The sequence below is a fragment of the Rhinolophus hipposideros genome (genome assembly GCF_964194185.1).
Source record: "Rhinolophus hipposideros genome assembly, chromosome: 12".
NCBI classification, from domain to species: Eukaryota; Metazoa; Chordata; class Mammalia; order Chiroptera; family Rhinolophidae; genus Rhinolophus; species Rhinolophus hipposideros.
Window position 1 is genome coordinate 50,936,039 of NC_138058.1, and position 27,227 is coordinate 50,963,265.

The following is a 27,227-nucleotide window of genomic DNA, read 5'->3' on the forward strand; positions in this document are numbered from 1 at the left end:
TTGCATGGTGACCGATGATTACTAGAATTAATCGTGGGGTGATCAAATTGGGAGGTATAAAAATGTCGTGTCACCATATTGTACACCTGAAACTAATATAACCAATGTAAGATTGTATATCAACTATGCTTATATACCTAAATATAAAAAGGTAAACATATTTGTCCTTTTGTGACTGGCTCACTTCACTTGGCATAACGTCTTCAAGATTCATCCATGTTGGAGCATGTGTTAGAATTTACCCTTTAGACTGAAGAATATTCCATTGTGTATATGAAACACATTTTGTTTATCCATTGATTTATTAATGCACACGAGTTGCGTTCACCTTTTGCTTATTGTGAATAAGGCTGCTGTGAACGTAGAGGTACAGATATCTGTCGAGTCTCTGTTTTCAGTTTTTTTGGGTATATAACTGGAATGGGAATTGCTGGATCAGATGATAATTCTACGTTCAATATTTTGGAGAATAGCTGTCGTTTTCCATAGCAGCTGCGTCAGTTTACAGTTTTCATCAGCAGTGTGCACAGGTTCCAGTTTGTCTATGTCACCATCAACATTTATTATTTTCTGGTGGAGGCAGCTGGTTGTTTCTTTCTTTCTTTTTTTTAATAGCCATCCTAATGGATATGACCTGTTCATAGTTATCTCCGCTCCCTAATTTCCTAAACCCGTGGCACCAGAAACAAGATTTCAGCTCTTAAAACACATATTGCTGGCCACTAGAAGCCAGATGAGCCCAAAATGTCATCTTAGTAGGCAGTTGCCACCAAGATGACAGCCCTAAATCTTTTAGGACCCAGAAAAAAACATTTACCCATTTAAAGACCTTGCTGCTACCCAAAAAGCTTCATGTCATCAGTGATTTCTGGTTGTTATAAGTACTAAGTGTATTCATTTTATGATTTTGTAAATGAATTTTGAATATAATACCTCAATTTTCATTACTACAAATAAAATGATTTTCTTTTTTTAAATCAGGTAGTCATATGAAACCAGAATGGAGCTTGATTTTTTGGATTGTTAGTGAATAAAAAAGGTCTTTAAATTTTGAAAGATGACTGAATTAAAAAAAAAAATACAACAACTCACCATAATGTGATAATTAAATAGTAACACTTTTGCCTGTAACCAGTCAAGTGGGTTTATCTTATCCTCATAAGATGCTATCTTTAGATTATAAGATGCTATCTTTAGATTAAAAGATTATATTACACATCTGTTCAGGTGATGCTAATTTTTTTTGCCTAGTTTTACTGTATATTTTGGCCTATATTCCAATGAAAAATATATTTAAAGTTAATTGGATGTAAAACACTATGTTATTAGGTTGGTGCAAAAGTATTTGCGGTTTGAAAGGTTAAAAATAATTGCAAAAACTGCAGTTACTTTTGCACCAACCTAATAATTGCTATGGAGGAACATGAGTAGTAATATAATCATTACTCTGAATAAACTTATAGTATACCTGAAAGAGTAACAATAAAATATTTAAATTAGAATTGAAAACATGTTAGGAAGATAAAATCAGTTGATCATTATCAATAAACAAAAGTACTTTAAGATTATCCCTCACTTAGGTTTAAAATTGAATAGTCTATAAATAAAGTTAACTTTATTCTGGTAAAGAAACAGTAAATGCTATCTTTGTTTATTTTAAATCTATCGGACTATTTCAATCTGTTGAACTATTGCAAAATTTACATTGTATGAAGACAATTTATAAGGAGATTTCATAATTTATTTCATAATTGCACAATGATAGGACATTTTGTAGAATGTCAGACCTAACCTGCTGATAGTCATTTCCAAGCTGACCTTACAAAAGTCATGTTATTCAGTCTGAGTTCTCCTAAGTCTTCTGCTTTTATTAGTCAGAGTAGTGCTTGATCAGTTAGTGTTCTGACCTCACATGCTTTTCTGACCTTTTAAGGAATAAAACAATCTTTTTGAATTATCCGTGATCCAGTCCCTTTTTACATCTATGTATTATCTGCCACGTTAAAAAGTACCTAACCATTTTATTTATACCATAATTTTTTCAGTTTTTGATGAGAAAAAATTTTTCCTCTTCTGCTGTTCTTTTTTCTTTGTTAAAATATATTGCTAATGTATTTTTCTTATGTGTGGTTTTGTAGCCAACTGTACCAATTCTATTGACTTCCTGCTGTTTTCTCATCAGGTATAGACTTTGTAATCTCTTGAGGGATAGTATAAGGGGGAAAAACGGTAACTTCTTGATCATATATTTTCCTTTTACAGTGTTCTGCGTTACATCCTTTATTCTTTTTCAGTTCTTCCTGATACCATGTTTTCTTAGAGGCTGTGTCCTAGGTTTAGAAATACTCTCCTATTCAATAAAACGAACCACTGAAGTTAGGACTTTGTGACTCAGAAAAGGTATTTTAATTGGAATAGGTTGACCATCTTAAATTTTTGTCTGAGCATTCAGGTTGAATGTATACTAAGCTATTGAATGTTTTCAGTCCATGTTATTACTTATTTGATTTTACTGTGTTGATTATTGTCATTCACTAATAAGTTGGTGCCTGATTGATGCAGCTAGTTTTTTATGTCTATACTGACATGTTCAATCTATGCTTATTTAGTTTATAAAGAATGGCTCTATTTTGCTGTTATCTACAGTTATTTTGAGTGCTTTTCTAAACATAATTTTGGTAGCATTTTCCTATTACAGAATAGCTTCCAAGTCCTTTTTAAAAAGCGTTTTAGATCAGTCTTTCTTAGACTGCCCTAAAAATATATAAATGACTACTAACTTTACCCAGGTTTCACTTTTCTTTATTTCCTTTTTTATTTCTTCTCACTTTTATTGTCTGATTTACTGTCTGAATTCCTGCCATATATAATAATAGGTGCTTGGTAAATAGTTGAATTAAATGACATTAGGTAGTTATTAGAAGGACTTAGTGTAATTCTTTTACTTGATGACATGCCTAGCACATAGTTTTTGTTCCATGGTTGCTAAAACATACTTGATTTACAGAGAAGGAATTAATAAAGAATAAGTCCCTTTAAATTTTAGCTTTCCTGGTAAGGCTTGACACATGGCACATTTAATCATTAGACTTGGATCTATCTACACCTTCTCCCTAGACTGAATGTTATTCTGTATATGAACCTATGCTCAGTTTTCTATTAAAATATTACAGTAGTTTTATACTTTTTTAAGTACACTGCAATCTCAGTTGATTTTTTTTTCAAATTATTATCAACTTGGTAATTGTCATGTATCAGATTAGCTGGCTATTCTTATGACACATCTGTGTTTAAACTACAGAAGCTATGGCCACTCTGCACAAATACATGCTTTTGGAAGCTGTCATTTGATTAAAGGCTTAAGAGATCATATTGGCTAAACAGGTTGCTGGTCTGGTAGAGTGCCCAGTTATCTACAGCTGAAGAAAATTTAGAAGTGTATTCATTGAGATACTACTTCTCTTTACTGAATATCAAAGTTTAAAGGTTTCTGTATAAAGTTATGACCACTTAAATTGTTCAGCGTAATTGTGTGACAGTCTTATGATAGCAATGATTTCATTTTATTAAGATACCTATTAAGAGAATAGGTATCCCTTTTCATTAGAATTTCATGTGATACCAGTGCGACACTTGGCTGGTCTTTTTTGTCTATACTGTGTCTTATCTTTTCTGTCCTGGTAAAAACATTTGTTATTATGTATGGAAGAACAAAGATATTTAAAGAAGACACAATTTGAGCCTTGTGTGAGCCACAATTTTGATTTTGATTTTCATCCGATATATTTTGACAGATATTGTAGTACTTAAATGTTAAAGAGCTTTTCACTTAAATGCAATATATTGCTTAGAATCCTCTTATTCCTAGGCCTAGTAGTTTTGTGATCTAGAAATATTTTCGTGTGTTCTATTAACGAGGCTGAGTATTAGTTATTTATAGGAAAATTAATAAATGGCATTTGAACAAGCATTTATTTAGGGCCGAGTTAATGTGTGTTAGGTATTCTGCTAGTCCCTGGGCAATAGGGAAGAAAGACGGATTTCACAATTTCCCTTTGCTGGAGGAGCTCACAGTCTGGCTACTATTTTTATAGAATTGTAATTAAATTAATTAAAATGCAGTGTAAGTGGTAGAAGAAAACTATATGTTAAATGCTATGGAGGCATGGAGAAGGTTTCAGCTATATTCCTGGACAGTCTTGGAAGGCTGCTTGCTCCAAGGAGGTAACTTTTGCATTAAGTCCTGATCATGCATCTGACAATATCTTTTAAAATTAGAAAGCGCTCTTAAGTAGACTGTGTTCTAATTAATATAAAATTCATTTAAAATGTTACATATTCCCCCTTTATTTTTAAAACAGTGCTTGGAATACAGTGGCTTAAAAAGGGGAGAAAAGGCAACTTGACTTTGTACTTTCCATGCTTGTCGGAAAGCGTATTTTTTTGTCTCAGAAGATGTTTGAGTTGAACCTATATATATTGCTTGTCCCTTTAAATTTCAGTTCTTAACTGTACAACCTGCAGTAGTCAGTGGGACTATATAAATAGTTAAGGAATTAAGTAATGTTGAAGTTTTGCTACTTATACTTAACTCTTTAAAAATATATTAAAAGTCCTGACAGGAAATTTATAATCTTTTGTAAGTCCATGTATATAATTTACTTTAAAAGAGCACCCTATTTTGTTTCTTTAAAAAATTATTACCTGCATAAAGTAGTAGTAGAAATATGTGACAATGTGTGTGTATACATAATTATTGCAGATCTTATATACAAAGTCAAACCAAGATTTTTGTTGCTTGTTTTCTGTAATCATTTTTGCTTCATTATAGCTTGAGGATATATTCCTTATGTGAGCTTTTTTTCTTTCTAAAAACTGACTTTTACAAATGGTAATTACAATAGCAATAACCATAAATGAAACTTGCATATATTATTATTCAAACAAGTTCCCAGAAAGTACTAAAGTTAAATAATAAAATATGTAAGTTAGGACTACAGTCTTATGAAATCTAATTGTTGGAAGTCCTACTATGCCTTCTTTTTAAGAACATATAGCAATACAGATTTATTTGCAGTCTGGGGTTTCTCTTTTTAAAATAATATGTATTAGTGTATCATGATTTATGATATACTACTATTTTACTAAATATTTTATTTTGTACTAATAGGATCTACAACTAGAATATGGACAAGGACACCAAGGTAGTTACTTTTTAGGTGCAAACAAGTAAGTAAAGTTCTTTCAAAATTTAAATTCTGGAACAATTAAATTGCCTTAAAATATTGTATTTTAATATTTACAGTAGTAAATTGCATTAGTCTGAAAGATATATTTTATAATGTACTTTTAGCTTTTTTTATTTCTACCATGCTAATCATTTAGTCCGTAATAGTATATAATGGGGACAGTCACCTTAAATTTTTTATGTTAAGCTGCTTTGCAGACCTTACTTGTTAGAGAAAATTAAGTACATAAATATATGCTTCAGCAATTTTTATCTTTTATTTGTAAAGTTGACCTATTTATTCCTTACAAAACTTTCTTTGGTATATCTCCCAGATGTGTTGGCCTCTGAAAACAGCTGGAAATATTCACACTGTTTAGAAACCTTAATTTAGCTGGTCAGTCTTAAAAGTGGATAGTAGTTACAATGTGTCTGAAGTCTAAAAAGTTAGCAATTCATGGGAGAAACAAATGCGATAATTATTCAAGGCGTGCGCTACAGCACAGTGGTGAAAAAGCCGCTTTGCGAGGTGTAAAATATTCTGAAGTGTTTTTTATGTTATTTTGTCTAAATTTGAAGTCACTCGTGTTAAGGACTTTGTTCGCAAATTTTGGTATATTTTAAGAGACTGCATAATTAGGAAAAATACTTCATTTACCATTTTTTGGTTCATTTTAAATATATTTTTAAATGGTATACTTGCAAAAATAGCCCATCACTAACTGCCTTTCCAGACCCCATAGTTCCCATTGTCTAATTTCTGACTGTGAGACATTTTCATAGTATATGGTTACTTCGGCTAGGTAAAATATTAATAATTTGCCCAACCTTCATTTTTTGATTAATTGGATCCCTGCTTAAGGAACTGTATTCTATATAACGAATCACTGGCAAGGTAGGTTTGCCAAAAGTTTGACCTTTGGCTGTGTTTCGTGTACAGGTATATACATACATGTGACATGAGCATGGATGTAGCACTTCTCTTACTGTACTGATATGTCTGCTTTATTCTTGTGATTAGGCATTGTTTTAAAACTCACAGGATTTCCTGCTTTCTCCATAGGTGATCAGGCAGACAGATTTCCATTTATGGGTTTCTACCTATTCCAGACCAGGCAGGAACTATCTAAGATAGTTGCTTTTTTGTTAAATGAATGCATATGTATTTTCACTTATTGGGTGGTTTTCTTTCTTTCTTTTGAATTCTGTTATTACTGGGGTCAACCTTTCTGACCATTTAAAACCAACAAAATATTATTTTTAAAAGAAAACTCTAAATTATTTCTAATTTTGTTTTCAATGTAGAGTAAAAATTCTAAAGATAAATTATCTTCTAAAGACCTAAATAATATAGTGAAAAGAATAAATTGAATTATACAATTCCTGGAACAGTTGAGTAAAACAGTAGTAGATGCCAGAACTGTCTCCTTCTGTAAGCTATGAGACTTTGAGAAATTTACCTCAATTTCTCTAGTAAAATAGGGATTATAATATAATAGTATCTGCCCAATACATCGGGTGAAATAATCATTGTAAAGCATTTAGCACATTTAGTGTTTAGTAACTACTTACTTGTTACCCTTATTTGTAGCATTTACTCAGTAAATAATTGTTGACTGTAAGAGAAAGTCAATAAAACTGCTCTTTGGTATTAAAGAAATAGGGAGGTTTCTTGTTTTGTTTTCAAATATAATCGGGATAGTACTTACAGATTGTTTTGATCCAGTTAAGTAACTTGGAAAGATTTTAGTAACCAGCAGCATGAATTCCTTAGCTAATTCAAATATGCTATGCTAAATATTTTGGCGGTGGTTTTTTTACTTCTATCCATTTCATCTTTACTCCATCACTTAAATCTATGTTTGCATATTGTTCCATTTTTAACCTTATCCAGATTTTCTAATCATTTTAGGTAGACGAAGTAATTCAGTATCTGAGGGCATCGTTTATGTTTTATTCATTACTTTCTAAAAGTTTCATAATAGAAGAATCCAAAATCCAAATGGACTAGTGAATAGTGACGTTGTTTATTGTATAGCACCCAATCTTGGTGATTAAATAAATTAGTATCACATTTTTCTCCAGCCTTCTCAAGATATAGTATTTACTATAAATGAATCTTTCAGCAAGTTTAGCCATGTTTCATTTTCTCTTTTATAAAACCTGAAAAGCAAATCATATATCCTACTTTTCATTAAGACTTAATGAACTCTTTAACTTTGTTAACAAAAAAGTCAAGACACAGTTGGAGATTTATAAGTAAATGAATAAAAAGTAATATATGAGTCCTTAGCCATAGGCTAGCTAGCTGCTTTTCCATATTCTCTTAGTCAGCCTTCTGTCTTATTCTTAGAGAAACTAATGCTCCCTGGAAGATTAGTTTTTTTAAAGTAGAATGCCATATAAGCCCAATTAAATACAGTAAAACTGAAAATAAACTACATTTAAATTCTCATCTTAATTATTTCCAAATCCTAATATTCCCTGCTGGTAAAAGAAATGCCTCAAAAATACTACATGCTTAAGAAAACATTTTTTTCACATCTTCTAAAATGATGTAAAAGCCCACTGTACAGTTCAGAGATACTACGTTTAATTCGGTAGAATAATTTAATGCAGCACTTCTTAAAATTTTTAGTCTCAGGCTCTCTTTACAGTCTTAAAAATAGTTGAGGACTCCAGTGAGTTTTTGTTTATATGGGTTATAACTATCAAAATTTATAGTATAAGGAATTTAAACTGAGATCTTTTCAAAGTATTGAGTAATTTATATAAAATAGTAAATATGCTCATTACATGTTATCATAAATAACATTTTTTGTGTATTAAAACTTTTTTCATCATTATGGACCAATTCAAATGCCTCCGCTTTATGGTACCTTGTAACACCACTTGATTCCTTTGTGAGACTTAGAAACAGCAGATAATTGCAAGAAGAGTCTTTACATATATCAGTGTATTAAAGCAAATTTTTTTTGTTGAGTCCCACTAATAACATTTTTTATGAAGAATAGCTGTTTTCTGAAACAAAATAATATTAGTAAGAAAAATGCATTGTTTTTTATATTATTTTTGCAAATCTTCTTAATACTTGGCTTAATAGAAGACAACTGGTTTCTCATGTCTGCTACTTACCTGTTGTGATATCATGCATCATATAGCCTGGAAATCTCTAGTTTTATTCTCAGAGAAAGAATAAGAGTGGAAAGGTAAATGCATTAATATTATGAAAATAGTTTTGACCTTGTAGACCTCCTACAGGAGACGGAGAGACCCTTACCCTGAATCCTCAGACCACATTTTGAGAATACCTAGTTTAAGGAAATGTTGCTTAGTCGCTAATAATAAAGAAAACACTAATTGAGTACTTATTATGTTCTAAATTCCTGTTCTAAGCAATTTACCTGTATTCATTGTATCTTCAGATAAACAATTGGACAAGAGTACTATTATAATTCCCATTCTATTGATATGGAAATTGAAGCATAGGGAAATCAAAGTAGCTTATTGAAGGTCACATAGCTTACAATGGTAGAGGCAGGTTGAGATTTGGGCTGTCTTTGCTTCACAACCTGTCATCATTTTGCTAAACTGCCTCTAGGCATAAACTCCTCCCTTTGTAGAGGTAGCCCTGGAAGAGCTTTGTCAATAAAGATAACATGTTTGACTGGAATTCTTCAAATTTTTTATCTGCAAAATAGGATTTGCAAAATAGGATCTGCGATTAGTTTACAGTTTTCTGTGTCTTTTACTGCCCCAGATTTAGAACTTTGTCATTTTTAATATTTAGATTATTAAGCTGGCTTAATTAAAATTTGATGGCTAAAATCTATTCTATTAATATGTTCTATTAATACCAGTTAACCATACCTTTCAGTTTCTCTGGTTTTATGTTTTGATAATTCTAAGGGCAGTTTTTTCATATATATACATATATATATATATACATATACATATGTGTGTGTATATATATATATATATATATATATATATATATATATATATATATGGGAAAGATGACTAGAAGTTACTACCTTCCAGCTTTTGAGGAGAGTAAATTTTCTGCTGAATCACTTTTACCTCAGTAATCCATCAGTGACCATATTTCTCTCTACCCCATTAGCTTTAAGAAGGCTATTGAGTTTTTGTGCTTGATGAGTGTAATTTAGGAGGTACGCTGCATGAACTTGCAGTGAAAAGAAGTAAGGGAACTTTAGGAATGCCATGAGATCTCTCTTACATTCCTGAATATCAAAGTTTTATAAATTGCTCCTACTGACAAAATCCTCACACCTGGTCTGATACAGGCTTAGTCTCCCAAAAGTGTAAATGTGTTTGCCAGTACACCACTGGAGAACAGATAACTTCAGGTAAGTGAGTGTCTTCTGTGAAAGCAAAGTGCTACTACATTCATGTATTCACCTCACATGCATGCATGCTTTTGCAGAGAGATCCAACATGTTGAGTTTCATTTTGTAGGATTGCCTGAGAGCATGATGTTTTTTTAAAGTGTGTCACCTTCCTTATTTTAAGAAAAAGAAAATATAATTTCAGGTGTCAGGTAACTATTCCAGGTAAAACCTGAGTCCTGGAAACCCCTGACTATGACCCTGCAATTATTGTTTTGTCAGTCCTATTGTGACATTTCATGGTGGGTTGTCCTCTGTTTGAATTGATATTTTTTAGTAAATATTAGGATTTATTTTGCTCATTTAAAATACATATACAAAGGCATTAGCAACAGAAAATAGAGATAGCTCATTAGATAAAATTTGATGTTTTATGGTATAAAGATGATCATTATAACAAATTTTTAGTAAGTAGTAAAAATTAATTTAATGTATGGGTTAGGTTAAAATGATGAAAATACATACTCATTGATTATTCACTTTTTTTTTCTTTTAGGAGTCTTCTGAAGTCTGTTGAAGAAGAATTACATCAGCGGTAATTTTAATTCTTAATTAAGCTTAAAATACTTTATGTCACAGACAGATAAAGTCTGCTTGCCCCCATCTCTGTCATGTAACATAAGATTGTTTTGTTATTATTTTTGTTTTAATTCTGAATTCTGTAAAGCTGGAGAAATAAAATCGTGTCTTGCAGTAGCGCTTCCTGCATTTTCTACAATTTCTTCTTAAGCTGTTTTGGTGAAGTTCATTTAGTGACAATGGAATTATCCTTCTTTATCTTTAGAGGACATGTGGCACATTTAGACGATGATGAAGGGGATGATGATGAATCTAAACAGTAAGTTCTGTTTCTGTTTTTGGTGAAAGAAAAGATGTCATTTTGACCTAATTTCATAAGTTTGACAGCTTAATATTGACAGTAATTTTAATATCATTAGTAACATAGCATAGAGGGTTCTAACAACGTTTCTTTCCTTTTTCAATTCTCATTGTAGTAGTCAGCTCAATCATCCTTAACTAAATACCATAGACTGGCGGTTTAAACAGAATTTGTTTCTCACAGTTCTAGAGGCTGAGAAGTTTAAGTTCAAGCCACTAGCCAGTTTAGTTCCTCCTGAGAGATCTCTTCCAGACTTGCAGACAGCTGCCTTCTCAGTATGTCCTCAAATGGACTTTCCTCAGTATGTACATGCAGAGAGCGAAATCTCTTTCCTTTTGTATAAAGCCTCTGATCCTATTCGATGAGGACTTTACTCTTATTTTATGACCTCAGTTAACCTTCATTACCTCCCAAAATCACTATCTCCAAATAACAATCACATTGGAATTAGGACTTCATCATGACAAATTTTGAGGGGACACAATTTGGTCTATAGCAATTTGCCCATCATCCCCCAAAACTTGTGACATGCCAAATACAGTCATTCCATCTAAGCAGCCCTAAAAGTCTTAACTTTTTCCAGCATCAACTCTGTAAAGTAAGAGACTTATCTAAATATAATAAATCAGTCTGACTTAGATCTGATCTACAGATTACCTTCAGTATCATTTTTCCCTCTTGAAGAATAACACATGTTCGGATAGCTCTGTTGTCCTATTCTGTGAAATTCAAAGAGTCCAGCAGCCTCCTTCATTCTCTCGTCTCCATCCTCTTCATTTCAAACCGCCAATGTTTGTGTTGGTATACCGTATTTTGCTGTGTATAATGTGCACTTTTTTGCCCAAATTTTTGAGGGAAAAATAAGGATGCGCATTATAGATGGGTAGTACTAATTCCATATCTATATAAATGTTTTTAATTCTTTTATTTATGCTTATCAGTTAAAAGTGTAACTCTAGAAATCAATAACGATATCCGTATGCAAAATAATACCCTGGAATACGATCATTCGTTTTGTTGAATTTACAATGAACTTGCAAAGATGAAGAGTTCTTGGCCTTCTATGATGCATAAATATCATAAATTTGTTACTGGTACATAAAATTTCTTGTACCTTGTAACTGTTCTTGTGTTTTGTAATTATTTATTACATAAAATTTCTTATACCATAATATGTTAAAAAAATAAATGTTAAAATTCCTTTACAATACAAAAAAACAAATGTAAACCATCAAAAGTTTGAATTAAAAATTTTAAAGTGATTTTTTTTTTCCCCCCTGAAAGTTTGGGTCCAAAACGTAGGAGTGCATTATACACGGGAACACATTATACAAGGCAAAATACAGTAATCCCATAAATTTTTTATTGAGTGATGGTCCAGCCACACCTTTTGTGTTCTCTTCAGAACGTGCTTTCCCATGCCTCCATTTCTGAGCTAATATGGATAGGCTGAGAATGCTTCAAATTTCAAGTTTTGGTTCCTTTTTATTTAACAATTCCTTCTTCAATTTATCTGTCTCTTCGCTCATTTTACTATAAGCAGTCAGAGAGAACCAAAGCACATTGTTTAGAAATTCTCCTCTGCTAAATACCCAATTTCATCACTTGTGAAAGGTTTAGTTTCCGCAGAACACTAGAAACTGAACACAATTCAGCCAAATTCTTTGCCCCTTTATCACAAGGACCAGCTTTCCTTCAGTTTCCAGTAACGTGTTCATCATTTTCATCAAGGACCTCAACAGACTAGCCTTGAATGTCCATATTTCTATCAACGTCTTGTTGATGATCATTTATGTATTCTCCAAGAAGATGGAAACTTTCTCAGCAGCTCTCCTCTTTCTGACCTCTCACCAGAATCACTCTTAATGTCCATACTTGTAATATGTACCTCAAAACTCTTTCAGCTTCTACCCACTTTCACTTCCAAAACTGCCTCCACATTTTTAGATATTTGTTACATCAGCATCCCACTTGTTGGTACCAAAATCTGTCCTAGCTCAAGCTGCCATAACAAAATACAGACTGAATGGCTTGAACAACAGAAATTTGTCAGTTCTGAAGGAAGGGTAGGATGTTGAAGATAAGGTGCCCGCTGATTTGATTCAGTTCCTAGTGAGGGCCCTCTTCCTGGTTGCTGCCTTGTTGCCGTGTGGTCTTTTCTTGCTATGTGGAGAAGAGGGGGAGCGGGGGGAGGGAGAAAGGGGGGGAGAGAGAGGGAGATCTTGTAGTTTAATATCATAAATTAGTAATTGATAGCTGCTGTAATTATTGCTACAACTGCAGAGAGGCTTAGATATGTTTATTAAATTTCATCTGATGTATTTCAAATAAACAAGTACTTTGGATAAAAATAGTATTTTTAAAGGGAATATTTTCACTTATGCAAACATTGATATTTAGTTCTTACATTTTTTTTTTTTTAAACAAAGATACAGTTTCATAATAGAATGACTAGGGCACCTAACTCTTTGAAAGCATGGATTTTCCTTTCTGTCTTAACTACTCTGTGACTTTGGATCAGGTCAGTTAATCTCGCTGGGTCTCAATTTCCTCATCTGAGAATTTATTCTCTATCTTTCAATTTTTTTGTAAATTTTTTTAAAACTTCAATCTTAGGTTGTAATGAATCTTAGCTTCATTGAATCAGTTTTGTCTACAGTTTCATAGGGGACGTAGATAGCTTTTGATGAGGTTCATTAGAAGTATTTCATATCTAACAGTAAATATGTATATATTGTGATAATGTTTTTTATACTATATCATTTTGCTGTTTTTCTCCAAACCAATTGTTACATTTTTATATTATCTTTCAGTTGATATAAGCTGGAATTATAGTTATCTTTTTACCAGTTTTAATTACTGTGTAATATTTGTAACGAGGAAAGCATATCTTCTCACCTCTGAATAATACTACATTTAGCATAACTTGAGCATTTCATGGAACTTTTTGGAAAATACTCAGGAACTTGGAAAAACGAACTTGTTTTATGCAATTTTTTCTTACATAACTGAAAAATTAGTTATATTTTAGTAATGATTTATTTGCAAAATGAAGAGTTCTGATTCTAAACTTTCATATTTTTTCAGTTCAACAATGAAAGCAAAAGTTCCACCTCCTTTGCCACCAAAGGTAGGCAGATTTGTTTTTCAATTCAAATGATTTGTGTCATTCTTCTGCTCCTTTAACATTGTATTAATAGTTACTCTGTAGCTTATTTTCACTTGAGATCCACAAAGAAACATCATGAAGTTATTAATAAGTAGATGATTGTTATTTTTGTCTTTTTTTAATTATCCAACTTGTCATTTATTGTTTATTCTAAATAATAAGTTGTAGAAATTTGTACGTGAAAGTGATTATGTTAATGGAGTACTATTATTTCACTTGGATTAGAGAACTCAAATTTTTTTATAAGATTTTTATTCCTCAAAATACACAACTGTTAACTGATTTCCTGAGAATATTCCTAAAGAATAGTGATTTATTATCACAGATATTTAATTTGCAGATGGTACTTTTAAATTAAAAATATGAAATATGTCAGTAGGTTTCAATTTTTTTTTTTAATTGATGAAATCCTTTTGCCAAAGGCATCATAAAATAATTCCAACAGATGGGGTTGTGTTTTCTTCTTGTTTTGTTTTTTAAGATAAAATGAGTTAATATAGGTAGTGGTAATACAAATGTTTTCATAAGCTTACTTTTAAGAGCTTATATGAATAGCACATTTTTAATTGTAAAATAAACTTTATAAAATGAGCTACTACAAGGTTTGAAATCAGGGATTATAAATGAGAATTGGAATCTGACCAGTCTTGGCATCCAATATGTTACTATTTTTGTTTTCATTTTATATTTTTGAGAAAATTGTGATTCACACAGGTACATAATACTGTACTTTCATGTTTAGTTTTATATAGCAAAAACATAGAGACCTGAATTTCAAAGAGATAATTGCTGAGTAATCTTCCTAATAAGGAACACATTTATAAATTCTCCAAACCTTCTGCTGATTGGATGTTTTTCATTGTCTGAACAGAAAGTATCTGTGGCATTTCTATCGCTGTGTTAGTATTCTCCATGATGTTAAAATTTTAATTAGTATCTTCTCCTGCCCCTAGTTTGAAAGTTTAAGCATTAACATAAAAAGCATTGAATCATCTAAAAGAGACGGTTTAGATTAGCCTTGTAAGGGGCTGAACTTCAATTAGCCTGAATGTTTAAAATAAAAAGCCACTCATTTAAATTGGGGATCAGAAAGACCAGAATATTTTTATTTGGCAAGTCTAAGGAGGAAGGCTTGTGACGAATTAATAGAAAGAGGCCCTTTTTATTCCCCCGAGGAAACATTTTAGTGTACAATTTTAAGATATTTATTAAGATAATCTGAATCAGATAGTTGAATAACCTCAAAACTCTGCTAGTAGTAAACACAATTTGGAAGCCTTTGGTATATAATAATATTTACTTCAGGAAAAACATTTAATTATGTTTTATGTTTAGCAAAATATGGATAATGTTTAATTGGTGGTCTCCTTTTCTGTATTATTTCAGCCTAAGTCCATATTCATACCACAGGAAACTCATTCTACCGAGGATGATAATCAAGGAACAATCAAGAGATGCCCCATGTCAGAGAGCCCAGCAAAACCATCCCAGGTCCCACCTAGACCACCACCTCCCAGATTACCTCCACAAAAGCCTGTTGCTTTAGGTAATGGGGAAGAGAGGCTAAAATAAGTGTGTTACCAGGTTTTCAGGTGTGAAAAAAATGGAGGGAATCTTTCTTTTAAGATCAATATATAAAATTCCTTTGAGGAGAGAAGAAGGAAGACAATGTCTATAGAGATGTTTTCTGCTTTTTGCCTTTAGTTTGAAGTATATTTATGACAGGATTACCTATGACCCAGTCTGGAATATATCGCCCCTTGTTTCTCATTTCATATCTAGCCTTCCCTTTTTTGGAGAATTATTTATGCCCAGTTCAACATTTATCTATAGTTTGGCAACAGGAGAAATTAAACTCTGAACAAAGAAAATGTGTTTTGGTTCTAGGGTGCTTCTGTTTTAGAAAAACAAGAGGGTACTTTGTCTAACTCCTTTATTTCATTTAATCATTTGAAAAATAATTGTCACTATTTGCTAAGTATTTGTCTGCAAATTAATACTAGAGGATGCTGTTTTAATGTAAAGTTTCTTGTGTATTATGCAGAAGAAGCAATTTAAAAAAGAGCAACGAAAGTTTCTTGGATAATATACTATATAAATTGTTCCTTTCCTGGAAGTATTTATGTATTCAGTGTTTCTGTTTTGTCTTTTTAACACAAATATATGTACTTAGATACCACTTGAATTTAAATTTGCCTTTATGAAAGAAAAAGAGATATAAGTAGAAGAACATATATGTAATTACAACTCCTTTAATACTAAACATTCTGATGAAGTGATCCCTTATGAAGGCGAAACTGTCGCAGAGATGATATTTTTCTTTTCTACTTGATAATTTCTGAATGAAAAATCTTTGTGAGAATTAATTTTTTTAATATATTTAAACATCTTATTGAAGGAAATGGAGTGAGCTCCTTCCAGTTAAATGGTGAACGAGATGGTTCATTATATCAACAACAGAATGAACATAGAGGCACAAACCTTTCAAGAAAAGAAAAGAAAGATGTACCAGTAGGTATTTATTTATATTCATAAGGTCTACTTGTACTTTTTTCCTTTTTCACTATTAGATTAGTTTTATAATTTTAATTCTATAGCAATTGTGTATTTTACAATTAGTGTATTGGTATTTTAGTGTATTATAGTGATAACAGATTGTTTAAATCTTGAAAAAAAGTAACTTTAATATGGCAGATTTGAATGATGGCTTTCTGTTCAAATCACTTAAGCCAGTTTGATCCATAGTGTATTATGAAATGTGACCTGAATACAGGTAAACAGTATTCCCGTGATTGTTCAGAAAACAACTATAGTTATTCTCATTAATGAGAACTGATTCTTAAAAGTTCCTTTTGCAATCTCAAGAAGTTGAGGAAAGAAGGACATGGGCAGATAACAAAGCTATAGCTTCTACCCTAGGATAAATGTCTAACTGTAGATTTTGCAATTTCTGATATTACTACTATTACTCAGAATAGCTAACAGAGGAGGAAAAATTAAGATTATTTTTTAGTATGTAAAAAATATCACTTCAAGAAAGATGAAATGAGCCACAGCAGCTCTTTCTGTTGCAGTTGTTAGATAATACACTATGACATAAATACTGAAACATAAATAACATTTATCAAGCGATTTAAAAAGTTTTAGCATTTGTAAAGAATTTTCTCATCAGAAGACATTTATCTGTCATCATAGAACTTAAAAAAACAAAATATTCTTAAAATCCCAATTCAGCAGATGCCAATGGAGATCATGAGATGAGACAATATTTTTGAAGTTTTTGTGTATATTTGTATACTTGTGTGTATTTGTTGTGAGTTTTATGGACATTAATAGTACATTTAATATGTTTATATGCATGATAGTTATGGTTTTGCACAATAAGCATTGTTAAAGGCTCTTGTACCATATCTGTTCAACTGTTTTTATAAGATTTTACTATAGAATATGACACACTGTTTTTTATAATTCAGTTAAGGCATTTGACTGGTGCTATCCATGGTAATTTTTGAAATTTATGACATTTTTAACTAAAGTATAAAATGTACTTCAGAAGTGGGTGTTATGAAGTCTGTTCAACTGAGCAGTAGTGCCTTTTTCCTTTCATCAGTTTAAATTTTAGCAGTGCTGCTAATGTAGTAGTACAAAAATTCAGCTTAATGACTCCAACACAGTATAATAACCTTTGAGAGATACATGTTCTTTTATGTACTCATGTTTGTTTTTTTAAGATTTTTATTGGGGAAGGGGAACAGGACTTTATTGGGGAACAGTGTGTACTTCCAGGACTTTTTTTTTTTCCAAGTCAAGTTGTCCTTTCAATCTTAGTTGTGGAGGGTGCCGTTCTGCTTCAAGTTATTGTCCTTTCAGTCTTAGTTGTGGAAGGCAGCTCAGCTCCAGTCCAGTTGCCATTGCTGGTTGCAGGGGGTTCAGCCCACCATCCCTTCCGGGAGTCGAACCGGCAACCTTGTGGTTGAGAGCCCACTGGCCCATGTAGCAATCGAACGGGCAGCCTTTGGAGTTAGGAGCATGGAGCTCTAACCGCCTGAGCCACCGGGCCGGCCCCTATGTACTCATTTTTAATTCACTTCTTCTATTACCTTGATTCACTAGGATAAGGAACTACTAGTTAAACTAACAGTCTTAATAATTCTGAAAAAAATATGTCCATGACTGTACCATAGGATAAACAGTATTCATGATATACTGAAACATGATTACAGTTTGTGCAGCTTCTTGAACTTATTTAAGCCAATTCTATCAATACTTAAATTAAATCTAAGTTATAATATTCAGAACTCCTTAATTAAAAATGAGTTTTTTCTAAAATGGATGATAGAAGATAATTTAAGAACATAAATATAAAAAGTACATAAATTATTTGCCAAATGGAAAAAATTATCAGAGATTGGTGACAATAGGCAGTACCTCCTCATTAACATATTTACAAAGTAAATTTAATATAGTCAATTTTAGAAATGTCTAACAGTTACTCATATAAGTAGTACTACACAGAATATTTGTATTACGTATATGAAATCAATCAACAGTAGCATTTTAGTTATTTTGTTACATCGTTTAAATAATTCTGATTTATATCAGATGGAAAAAATTACAACATTTCTTTAAAAGTTGTTATTAAGATTAACCTCGAAAGAAATCTAGACTTTCATGAAGTTTGTATTTACAATATAATCTCTCCCAAGTAGATTCCTTCTCTGGGTAACAAATCATATATCCCAGAAATGTAGCTCTTTAGAAAAATATCTGGTATTCTTGAGAATATTGTAGATAAGCAAATAATGTTGTTTTTGCTGTCCTTCAATTATCAGTATACCCTCACAAATGATTATTTAAATCCATCAAAATTTAAAATTCAGTTGATAAAATACATTTTAAACAAGGTCTGTAATCTGCAGACTAAAACACATTTGTAATATGAGTAACAAATAAAATATTTAAATCTAGATTACGTAAAGAACTCCAACAAATAGATAAGAAAATGATAACTCAGTAAAAATGAAAAAAACAGTTCACAGAAGATAGCAATAAATGTGTTTCTTAAAAAAGATTTTCAACCGTCCTAGCAATCAGAGGCATTCAAATTAATGAAAAAACATTTTTTTACTTATCAGGACTTTCATATGTTGCTGATGGGTGTGATGTGATGTGGGCACTCTGAAAGACATTTTGGCAGTCAGTATCCCTAAAATGTTCCAGTAGTTTCACTTCTCACAGTATACCTCAAAAAACCATTCACACGTTACATAGTAGGGTATACTCAACGGTGATCATTTCTGCATTGTTGTTACAGTAAAAAAAATGAAAATAACCTACATATCCAATAACAATTAGGGAATAAAGTGTGTTATATTGTGCTATAGTTAAAACAAATGAACCAGATCTGTATGTTCTGATATGAAATGTTGTCCAAGACCCAATATTAAGGTGAAGAACAAGTTGCTTAATAATGCATAGCTATTGTTTTAAAAAACACACGCAAACACTATTTTCTGTGGAGACATGTATATATTAATAAATATATACTAAAAGGTCTGGAAGGATATACAAATACATGAGTCCGTATAATAGAGAAAGATTTGGAAGGATATGTACTAAACGCGTTTTTTGGGGGGTGACAGGTACTAGGATTAAGTAGACTCTGCAAGGGGGTTATAGGGAACTTCAGTCTTATCTGAAATGTCTTGTTTTACAAAAATAATATGTTTGTGTATTTTATTCTAATATGTGTGTTTGAAATACAATATTGTGATACCAAATAGCAACAAAAGAAGTGTAATTATTCATTTGCTCTTTTCTAGAAGCCTATTAGTAATGGTCTACCCCCAACACCTAAAGTCCATGTAAGTATAAATATCAAGTAGGTTAAGTTTTCAAATTAAATACGATTGCTCATATGTGTACCTTTAGTTAGAATATTTGCCTATTTGAAAGAACGTCCATTATTGAAAAAATGTATAAGATTGCTAATTATTAATTGATTATATCTGAAAAGTAGCTTTTGAAAATAAAATTACAATGTACATTTTAAAGCTCCTTTATTCCAAAATTTGTTAATATCTTCCTCACAGGTACTCTGGAAGAAATGTGAAAAAAGGACATGGATGTAATAATAGGAAGTACAAAATGTAGATGTGACATGTTTTTTCTAACATGTTTTCAGCTATCAGACCCAGAACTTTAGAACTAGAAGGAACATTTAAAGAGCATCTGACCCAAACTCTATTTTTTTCCATGAGTACAACTGAGACCCAAAAATCTCAGTCACCAAGATCACAAAGCTTTACCTAACTCTAACCAGACCTACAACTAGAACTTAGATGTCCTATATTATAGCCCATTAGGTGGTGTTTTTTGTTTGTTTGTTTGTTTTTAAAGACCACACTGTTTTTTTTAGGATTAAAATTATATTAACTCAATGTAATTCTAGGTTAGTATACATAGAACTACATTTTCACTGCTACAGATTATGTATAATTCAAAACCTGTGTAACACTACAAGATGTCTATCGTTTTTCTGGTTTTTAAACTCCCAATTCTACTTTTTAGCCTTTCTACTTTCTAACTCCAGTTTTTAATTAATACAGAGATCTAGACAATTATATTTTATTTTTCAAAATAAAAAAAATGTTTTGAGTGTAAAGAGATCTCAAGTCTAGCAGAGATATATAAACAATAGGGATGAAATGTCCTATTTGGCTAGAAGATAAAACTCTTACGTCAGGTATACAGTTCACAGGGAAGAGCTAGTAACTATGGAATGCCAGATAGGATTAATATACAAGTCAGCTTAAGGTCAGGACTGGTTTGTTCTATACCTCATTTTGTCATTGGGATTTTTAGGGGGTAAGCAGTACCTTAACATACGAATTTTGGTTGCTATCTTAAAGGATAATTATTAGGATTAGTAAAGTGATACAATTTCTTCCCTATACCATAAAAACATTTTTTATCCATCTCCTACCACCTGATTCTATTGCCAGGCCATTATTTTCTTTCCCTTTCCTTTCCTTTCCTTTCCCTTTCCTTTCCTTCCTGACCTCCCTCCCTCCGTCCTTCCCTCCCTCCCTCTCTCCCTCCATCCTTTTTTCCCTCCCTTCCTTCCTTCCTTCCTTTCTTTTTTGGGAGGGTACTAAAATCCTTTAAATACTGGTTGGTAGGTTCCTGTGAGTAAAAAGGAAATCTTAAGATTTATTTTTATGTTAATCAACTAGTGATATGTTCTCTCAGAGTATTATTTCAACGTTTGTGAAGGACATTACTGCTATAAAGTGATGCACAATGCTGTTCTTCTAACCAAATATTTTTGTATTCTTTCCCCCAAGTTGTTGGTAGTAAAAGTGATTAAATGAGTAAGCTTTCTTCTATTTGTTTATTCCACCCTGCACAATAATTTCAAAGTTAACATTTTATTCTTTGAAGATCAAAAAAAGATCAAATGAGTGATACTGGATTTCATTATAAAATGTTTATTATCTGAAAGATTTGTAAATGGGTTTGATAAATAAATATTAACATCAAAGAATAAAGCTTTCTATTGACTCCTACCAGGGAAAATAGTCAGATTTCTCAATTTAAAAAAAGTGGGTCTGTGTGTTTTGAGATTGATGTACATATATGAATTTTCAATCAACCATATGTCTTTATAATATTAAATTTAATGATAAATACCATTTTCAGGCTCATGAAACCAAATAAGAAAATTTTTTACCTTTGTAGAGATTACGATTTCCTTCTTACCAGGGAATATTATATTGCTCTTGATGTAGGACATCTAAGTAATTGTAAACAAATTATTGTGCAGAATTGGTTGCTCTTACTGCTTTATTTGAGAAGATAGGAAAAATAAAATGACTCTGTAAAGTAAAATCTTCTATTAGTCGATAATCACTGTTGTTCTTGGAACCTTTGTAGTACCACTGTAAGGCAAATGACTATGGCTTAGTATACTTACTTGGTTATTCTTTGTGTTATCAGATGGGTGCATGCTTTTCAAAGGTTTTTAATGGATGTCCCTTGAAAATTCACTGTGCAACTTCATGGATAAACCCAGATACTAGAGGTAGTACTATATGTTTTTATGTTGTCTTTCTAATTATTTTTTAAACTGAGGCTATGAAACATTTGATTTTATTCAGTTTCTGAATCTTTCTGAAAAAGTTTTTGTTATAATTTTTTAAAAATTTAAGGTAAACGTTTCTCTGTTATTAGCAGTGTTTGAGGTGTGACACGTGACATTAAAATTTCACTCTTTAGTCACCATATGAATGTAATGAAACCATATACTTTATGCTCCCCTAATTTCCTCCAGAAAGTTTCTGCTGGTGCCGCTCAATCACTCACTGTCTTTGTGTTATAGACACAGCCATTGCTAAAGGAATTTAACTACCAAGGATTCAGGATCTAGTGACCACTTTAGAGGATCTCTCACCTTAAAAGGTCACGATAAGAATAGTTGTCATTAGGCACTGACTAAAGACTGCATCCTCTCACTATAGATGTATATCTTAATGTCTGTCTATATAAGATATACATAGAGATAGATACAAACATACACACGTGTTCTCTCCAAATCTTAAAAATCCAAGGTGAGGTACTTTTGTTTCACACGTAGGGAAAATGACAGAGAGGTTCACAGCCACTCAGTGGTAGAGCTGCAGTTTGAAGGCAGTTCAGTCTGTCTGACCACAAAGCCTGTGCTTTTAATCTACCAGTTCTAATTCTGAACACGGGGTGAAATGCTCTTGGCATTCTACGTTGTTCTCAGCATACTTCAGTTTAGTCTGGAAAAGTTCTTATATTATCATAAAAACAGATCAAACAGGACCATGGCCAAACTTCTGATATCTTCTAGAAGATATTTAGTATCATAGCAGGTATCCAAGTTTTAGTTAACTTTTTGAAGAGGCACTAGTTAGATCCTCTTTTTTTTTTATATTTATGCTTATAATAATAGCCCATTTACAAAAATTTTTAAATCTGTATCAGCTATTCTTCATTTACATTCTGTATATCAGTTGCGCATGATCTTCTCTTAAAGGAATTTTAGAAAAGGAGCTGCAGATTCTCTGCCAGTCCTTATCACCCACTGATGAGTGAGAAGTCCTAGCTTGTCACTCTTTACAGCTTTGAGGGTAATATTTACATATAACTCAATTTATTAAGCTAGCGTGTCTAACCACTTATTTGCATTAAAATAAAAAATACTTAATTTTAGACTACATAAATCCTTTTAAAAAGTTTTATATGTATCTCAAAATCAATGGATTACTTTTGACATTTTAGATCAGTACTTGATATTTGGTGCCGAAGAAGGGATTTATACCTTGAATCTTAATGAACTTCATGAAACATCAATGGAACAGGTAAATTATTTTGTATTTTCTTTGTTTTTAGTTTTTAAGTTATTATATACATACATACTGACGAGAAATAAGTTTTAATTCTGTGATTTGCTGCCCCTTTTATTCATAAAACCTTCATAGAACATGTTTTATTTACCAGATTTTTAAGACAAATTCACAAGACTAGTTCTTACCTTTGCAGAGCTCATGATCTAATAGAGAAAAATGAAAAAAAAAAAAAAAGACACATAAACCAGTAACTGCAACACTCAGGGTTGGGTGTCACACTAGAAATGAATACAAGGTATAGGCCAGAGGCAGAAGTCGCTACTGTAGCACCTCCTGTGGGGAAATGAGGAGAGACGCTTGAAATGGACTGTAAATGTCGATGAGTGGAAGTTTACCAGACAGACAGAGGATAAAATGAAGGCATATAGTTGTAACACAGCATGGGGAACCATGAATGGACAATTTGAGTAAAATGTACGAGGTGTGATCAAATAATATGGTGAATATTTAAATAAATTAAAAAACTTGTTACGGTAAAAGAAACATTGCCATTAATCCCCCTCAAAATACTCCCCCTCACTTTGAACACACTTATCCCATCGTTCTTGCCATTTTCTGAAGCAGTTCTGGAAGTCCTCTTTCATGAGTGTCTTTAGTTGCGCTGTCGTGGCTGCTTCAATGTCCAGAATCTATTCAAAACGTTTACCTTTCACGGTCATTTTGACTTTGGGGAAGAGCCAGAAGTCGCATGGTGCCAGATCCAGTGAATAAGGTGGATGAGGACACACTGTAATATTTTTAGTTGATAGAAATTGCTGTACCAGAAGCAATGTGTGACATGGAGGCTTTCTGTTGTGATCACAAAATATGGTGAATGCTGCTGCCAAGTTCCATCCAGTGGAAAGTCAGAGATCTTCAGTACGGGAAGTTGCACATCGAACTTTAGTAACAGTGTGTGACAAGTTTCAACTTGTTTGGTGCAGTCAGCTGGGTGTGAGCTATGGTTGAGAGAAGGTGTGTTTTAAAGTGTGTGGTAAGTCATCCTCCATGATGAAAACGCTTCGTGTCACACATCACTTCTGGTACGGCAGTTTCTGTCAAATAAAAACATTACAGTGTGCCTTCATCTACCTTATTCACTGGATACGGCACCATGTGACTTCTGGCTCTTCCCCAAAGTCAAAATGACCATGAAAGGTAAACGTTCTGAATTGATTCACGACATTGAGGCAGCCATGACAGTGCAAATAAAGACATTCGCGAAAGAGGACTTCCAGAGCTCCTTCAGAAAGTAGCAAGAATGATGGCATAAATGTGTTTGAAGTGAGGAGGAGTATTTTGAGGGGGATTAATGGCAATGTGACTTTTACTATAATAAGTTTTATGTTCTTTTTAATTTAAACATTCACTGTATTTTTTTGATCACACCTCATAGAATGAGTGTAGAATAGTAACAATAAATGGAAATGTTTGGGTAGGCAGGTATCAAACTCCAGCTTTGTGTACCATGCTGATAATTAGATCTATTTTAGAAATATCTGTTCACAGTGTGGTGAGAATTGAGACTAGAGAGTATGGTTAAAGGGTAAAGAAGTGTTGAGTCAGTAGAGAGGACAAAGAGGGAAAAAATGAGATTTGGAATTGTATTGGCATTTTTGATTGTCAAAATGACTAGGCGAAGCTTTTGACACTTAGTACCCAGAGGTCAGGAACACTAAACAGCCTACAAAAATGGTCATAATGATATTAATAGCTAATATCCATACAAAGCTTACTGTGTGCTAGGCACTATTTTTAAGTGCTTTACATATATCAACTTATTTAATCTTCACAAGTCTCAGAACAATATTATTCTCATTTCAGATGAGATATCTGAAGCACAGAAAGGATTAGTAGAGTGAAGCGGCTGAAAAATTCATAAGAGCTAGGGAAAAAAGGATCTTGTTGTTTATAATAGTGAATAACGAATTCAAAGATGGTAATATTTTTCTTGGACATAATAAGATAGCTAAAAATCATACTAGTGGTAACAATATTAATTGTAAAGAACAAGACCAACTGCATGCATAAGTGGATAAGCATTCATCAACCTAACTGAAGGGACTGTCACCTGGAGGCCTCCATCAACTCCCCTCAACCCCAGTCTGCAATAAGTCCCCTTCTTAGGTGCTTCAGCGTTTGAAATTGCACTGTTAGAGTAATATTATCTTAGCTAAACATGCCCTTCAAGGCGAAATATTTTGCCTCCCAGAAGAAGCCACATTTTTCAAAATTAAAAACTATATTGCAGATGCCACATCTTAACTTGTTTGGGGAAATTAAGTATTTTATGTGAGTGTATTTTGCAAATAAATGAAACAATCAGGTTTTATTTAAAATAGATTTTACTTTGTTCTCTCCTTGTATTATTGCCTTTTCTAATTATCAGGGCCATCACTGTGACTTTGTGCTTTAATATAGTACTGTCTGTTGAGGCCTTGATATGTTTCATTTATTTCTTCTTTCTCTCCATTCCCTACTCTCATCCCAGTTTATTTTGGAGTAACCTCGTAGGAATTGCCAGAGCAAACCCAGCAGCCAAGTTTGTTAAATCAGAATGCTTAATTATATTTATCAGTGGTTCTCAAATTTCAGTATGCATCAGAATTGCATAGAGTACCAGTTAAAACATAGATTGCTGGGCTTACCTTCAGAACGTCTGCTTTAGTAAGTCTGGCTAAGGTTTAAGAATTTGCATTTCTAACATACCCAGGTGATGCTGGTGCAAGGATGACATAGAGAACCCTTGATATTCATCATGAAATGTCTTAATGAGAGCAGTTTTTTCCCTTCCTTCAAAGTATATGGACTGTGTTCCATTAAATTCTCTTTTCTTTGCCTTAAATACTAATCACTTCAAGCTTCCAGAGGTTCCTCTCAGTGCTAATCTGTGCTAGATTACAGTAATGAATTCCGTGTGTGTGTGTGTGTGTGTGTGTGTATTCATTATGATAAGTTTTTATCATATTCTCAGACATTTTTTCCTCCATACTTAGTGTTTCCATATTGTATGTTCCACTACACTATGATCACTTTTTCTATCTCTTCTGCTCCAAAAGCCATGCATGTCTGTATATTCCTAGATTAGAACATTTTGTGGGAAGTACACAGGAGAGTCTAACCCCAGAACCAAAGTAAAGGAATAGACATTGTTTGAAAATGTGCTATTCCTGCAAAGTTTGGGATTACACAGTCCTTACCATAAAAGAGACTCAGGCTAATCATACCAAGTTGAGATTTAGATAATGAAATTACAGAGCTAATTTATTTTTTCCCCTCCCTCATAAATGTGTATGTATGTATATCATCTTGTTTTAAATGCCTTATAAAATGAATTTCTTTAGAAAACACTTCTTTTTTAAGAACTGTATTGATATGATAGCTTAGGTTAATATACATTGCAGTTATCTATTATTTTTTTATAAACTTTGTGCCTTTTTTTAATCAGCTATTCCCCCGAAGGTGTACATGGTTGTATGTAATGAACAATTGCTTACTATCAATATCTGGTAAGTCTTTTTGTTTTTAAATACTTTACAATTGTTCCTATTTATATTATTAGCTTTTATGTCATATTTATTTTTCTCAACAGGTAAAGCTTCTCAGCTTTATTCCCATAATTTACCAGGGCTTTTTGATTACGCAAGACAAATGCAAAAGTTACCTGTTGCTATTCCAGCACACAAACTCCCTGACAGAATACTACCAAGGTAACTACATTTAAATATGTTTTCATCCTTAGACATATGTTAATTCATTCTAATAAATATACTACAGAATTTGAAAAAGCTTCCAATATGGGTTAGTAGAAACCATGTGAAATAAAAAAAATGTAAGAAGTAATATATTTTCACAAGTATTTATCACATTATCCTAAAATTGTTCTATGTCATATTTACCAGTTATACCAAACATTTTCTTTCTGAATTTTTATTCTGGTTTTCTAGAAGGTTATAACTAATTTTTTTCTGTAATCTGATGGTAATTTTACATCACATATAGTGCTTTTGACACATCTGTTATTTTGAATAAAATGAATTTTTCTGAAAGTACAGTTTCTAAACTTGGAAAATCAAGATGATTTATTAAAGGTGTTTTTAAGTTACAACAAAATTACTTAGAAATTTAG

General features: G+C 32.3%; 1 protein-coding gene across 4 annotated transcripts in view; it reads left to right on the forward strand.

Annotated features, from left to right (window-relative positions):
* MAP4K3 (mitogen-activated protein kinase kinase kinase kinase 3) overlaps positions 1 to 27,227 on the forward strand; it is a 149,056-nt gene that overhangs the window by 103,265 nt on the left and 18,564 nt on the right. For 2 of the 4 annotated variants that reach the window (XM_081068041.1, XM_081068043.1), the window contains 12 exons: positions 5,171 to 5,229; positions 6,090 to 6,122; positions 10,133 to 10,171; positions 10,421 to 10,474; positions 13,604 to 13,646; positions 15,072 to 15,231; positions 16,084 to 16,196; positions 19,508 to 19,549; positions 21,684 to 21,768; positions 22,992 to 23,071; positions 26,547 to 26,607; positions 26,691 to 26,808. In XM_081068041.1, the coding sequence (XP_080924167.1) occupies positions 5,171 to 5,229; positions 6,090 to 6,122; positions 10,133 to 10,171; positions 10,421 to 10,474; positions 13,604 to 13,646; positions 15,072 to 15,231; positions 16,084 to 16,196; positions 19,508 to 19,549; positions 21,684 to 21,768; positions 22,992 to 23,071; positions 26,547 to 26,607; positions 26,691 to 26,808 (887 nt within the window). The remainder of the gene's footprint in view (positions 1 to 5,170; positions 5,230 to 6,089; positions 6,123 to 10,132; positions 10,172 to 10,420; positions 10,475 to 13,603; positions 13,647 to 15,071; positions 15,232 to 16,083; positions 16,197 to 19,507; positions 19,550 to 21,683; positions 21,769 to 22,991; positions 23,072 to 26,546; positions 26,608 to 26,690; positions 26,809 to 27,227) is intronic. The other 2 variants (XM_081068042.1, XM_081068044.1) reach the window with 1 other exon arrangement.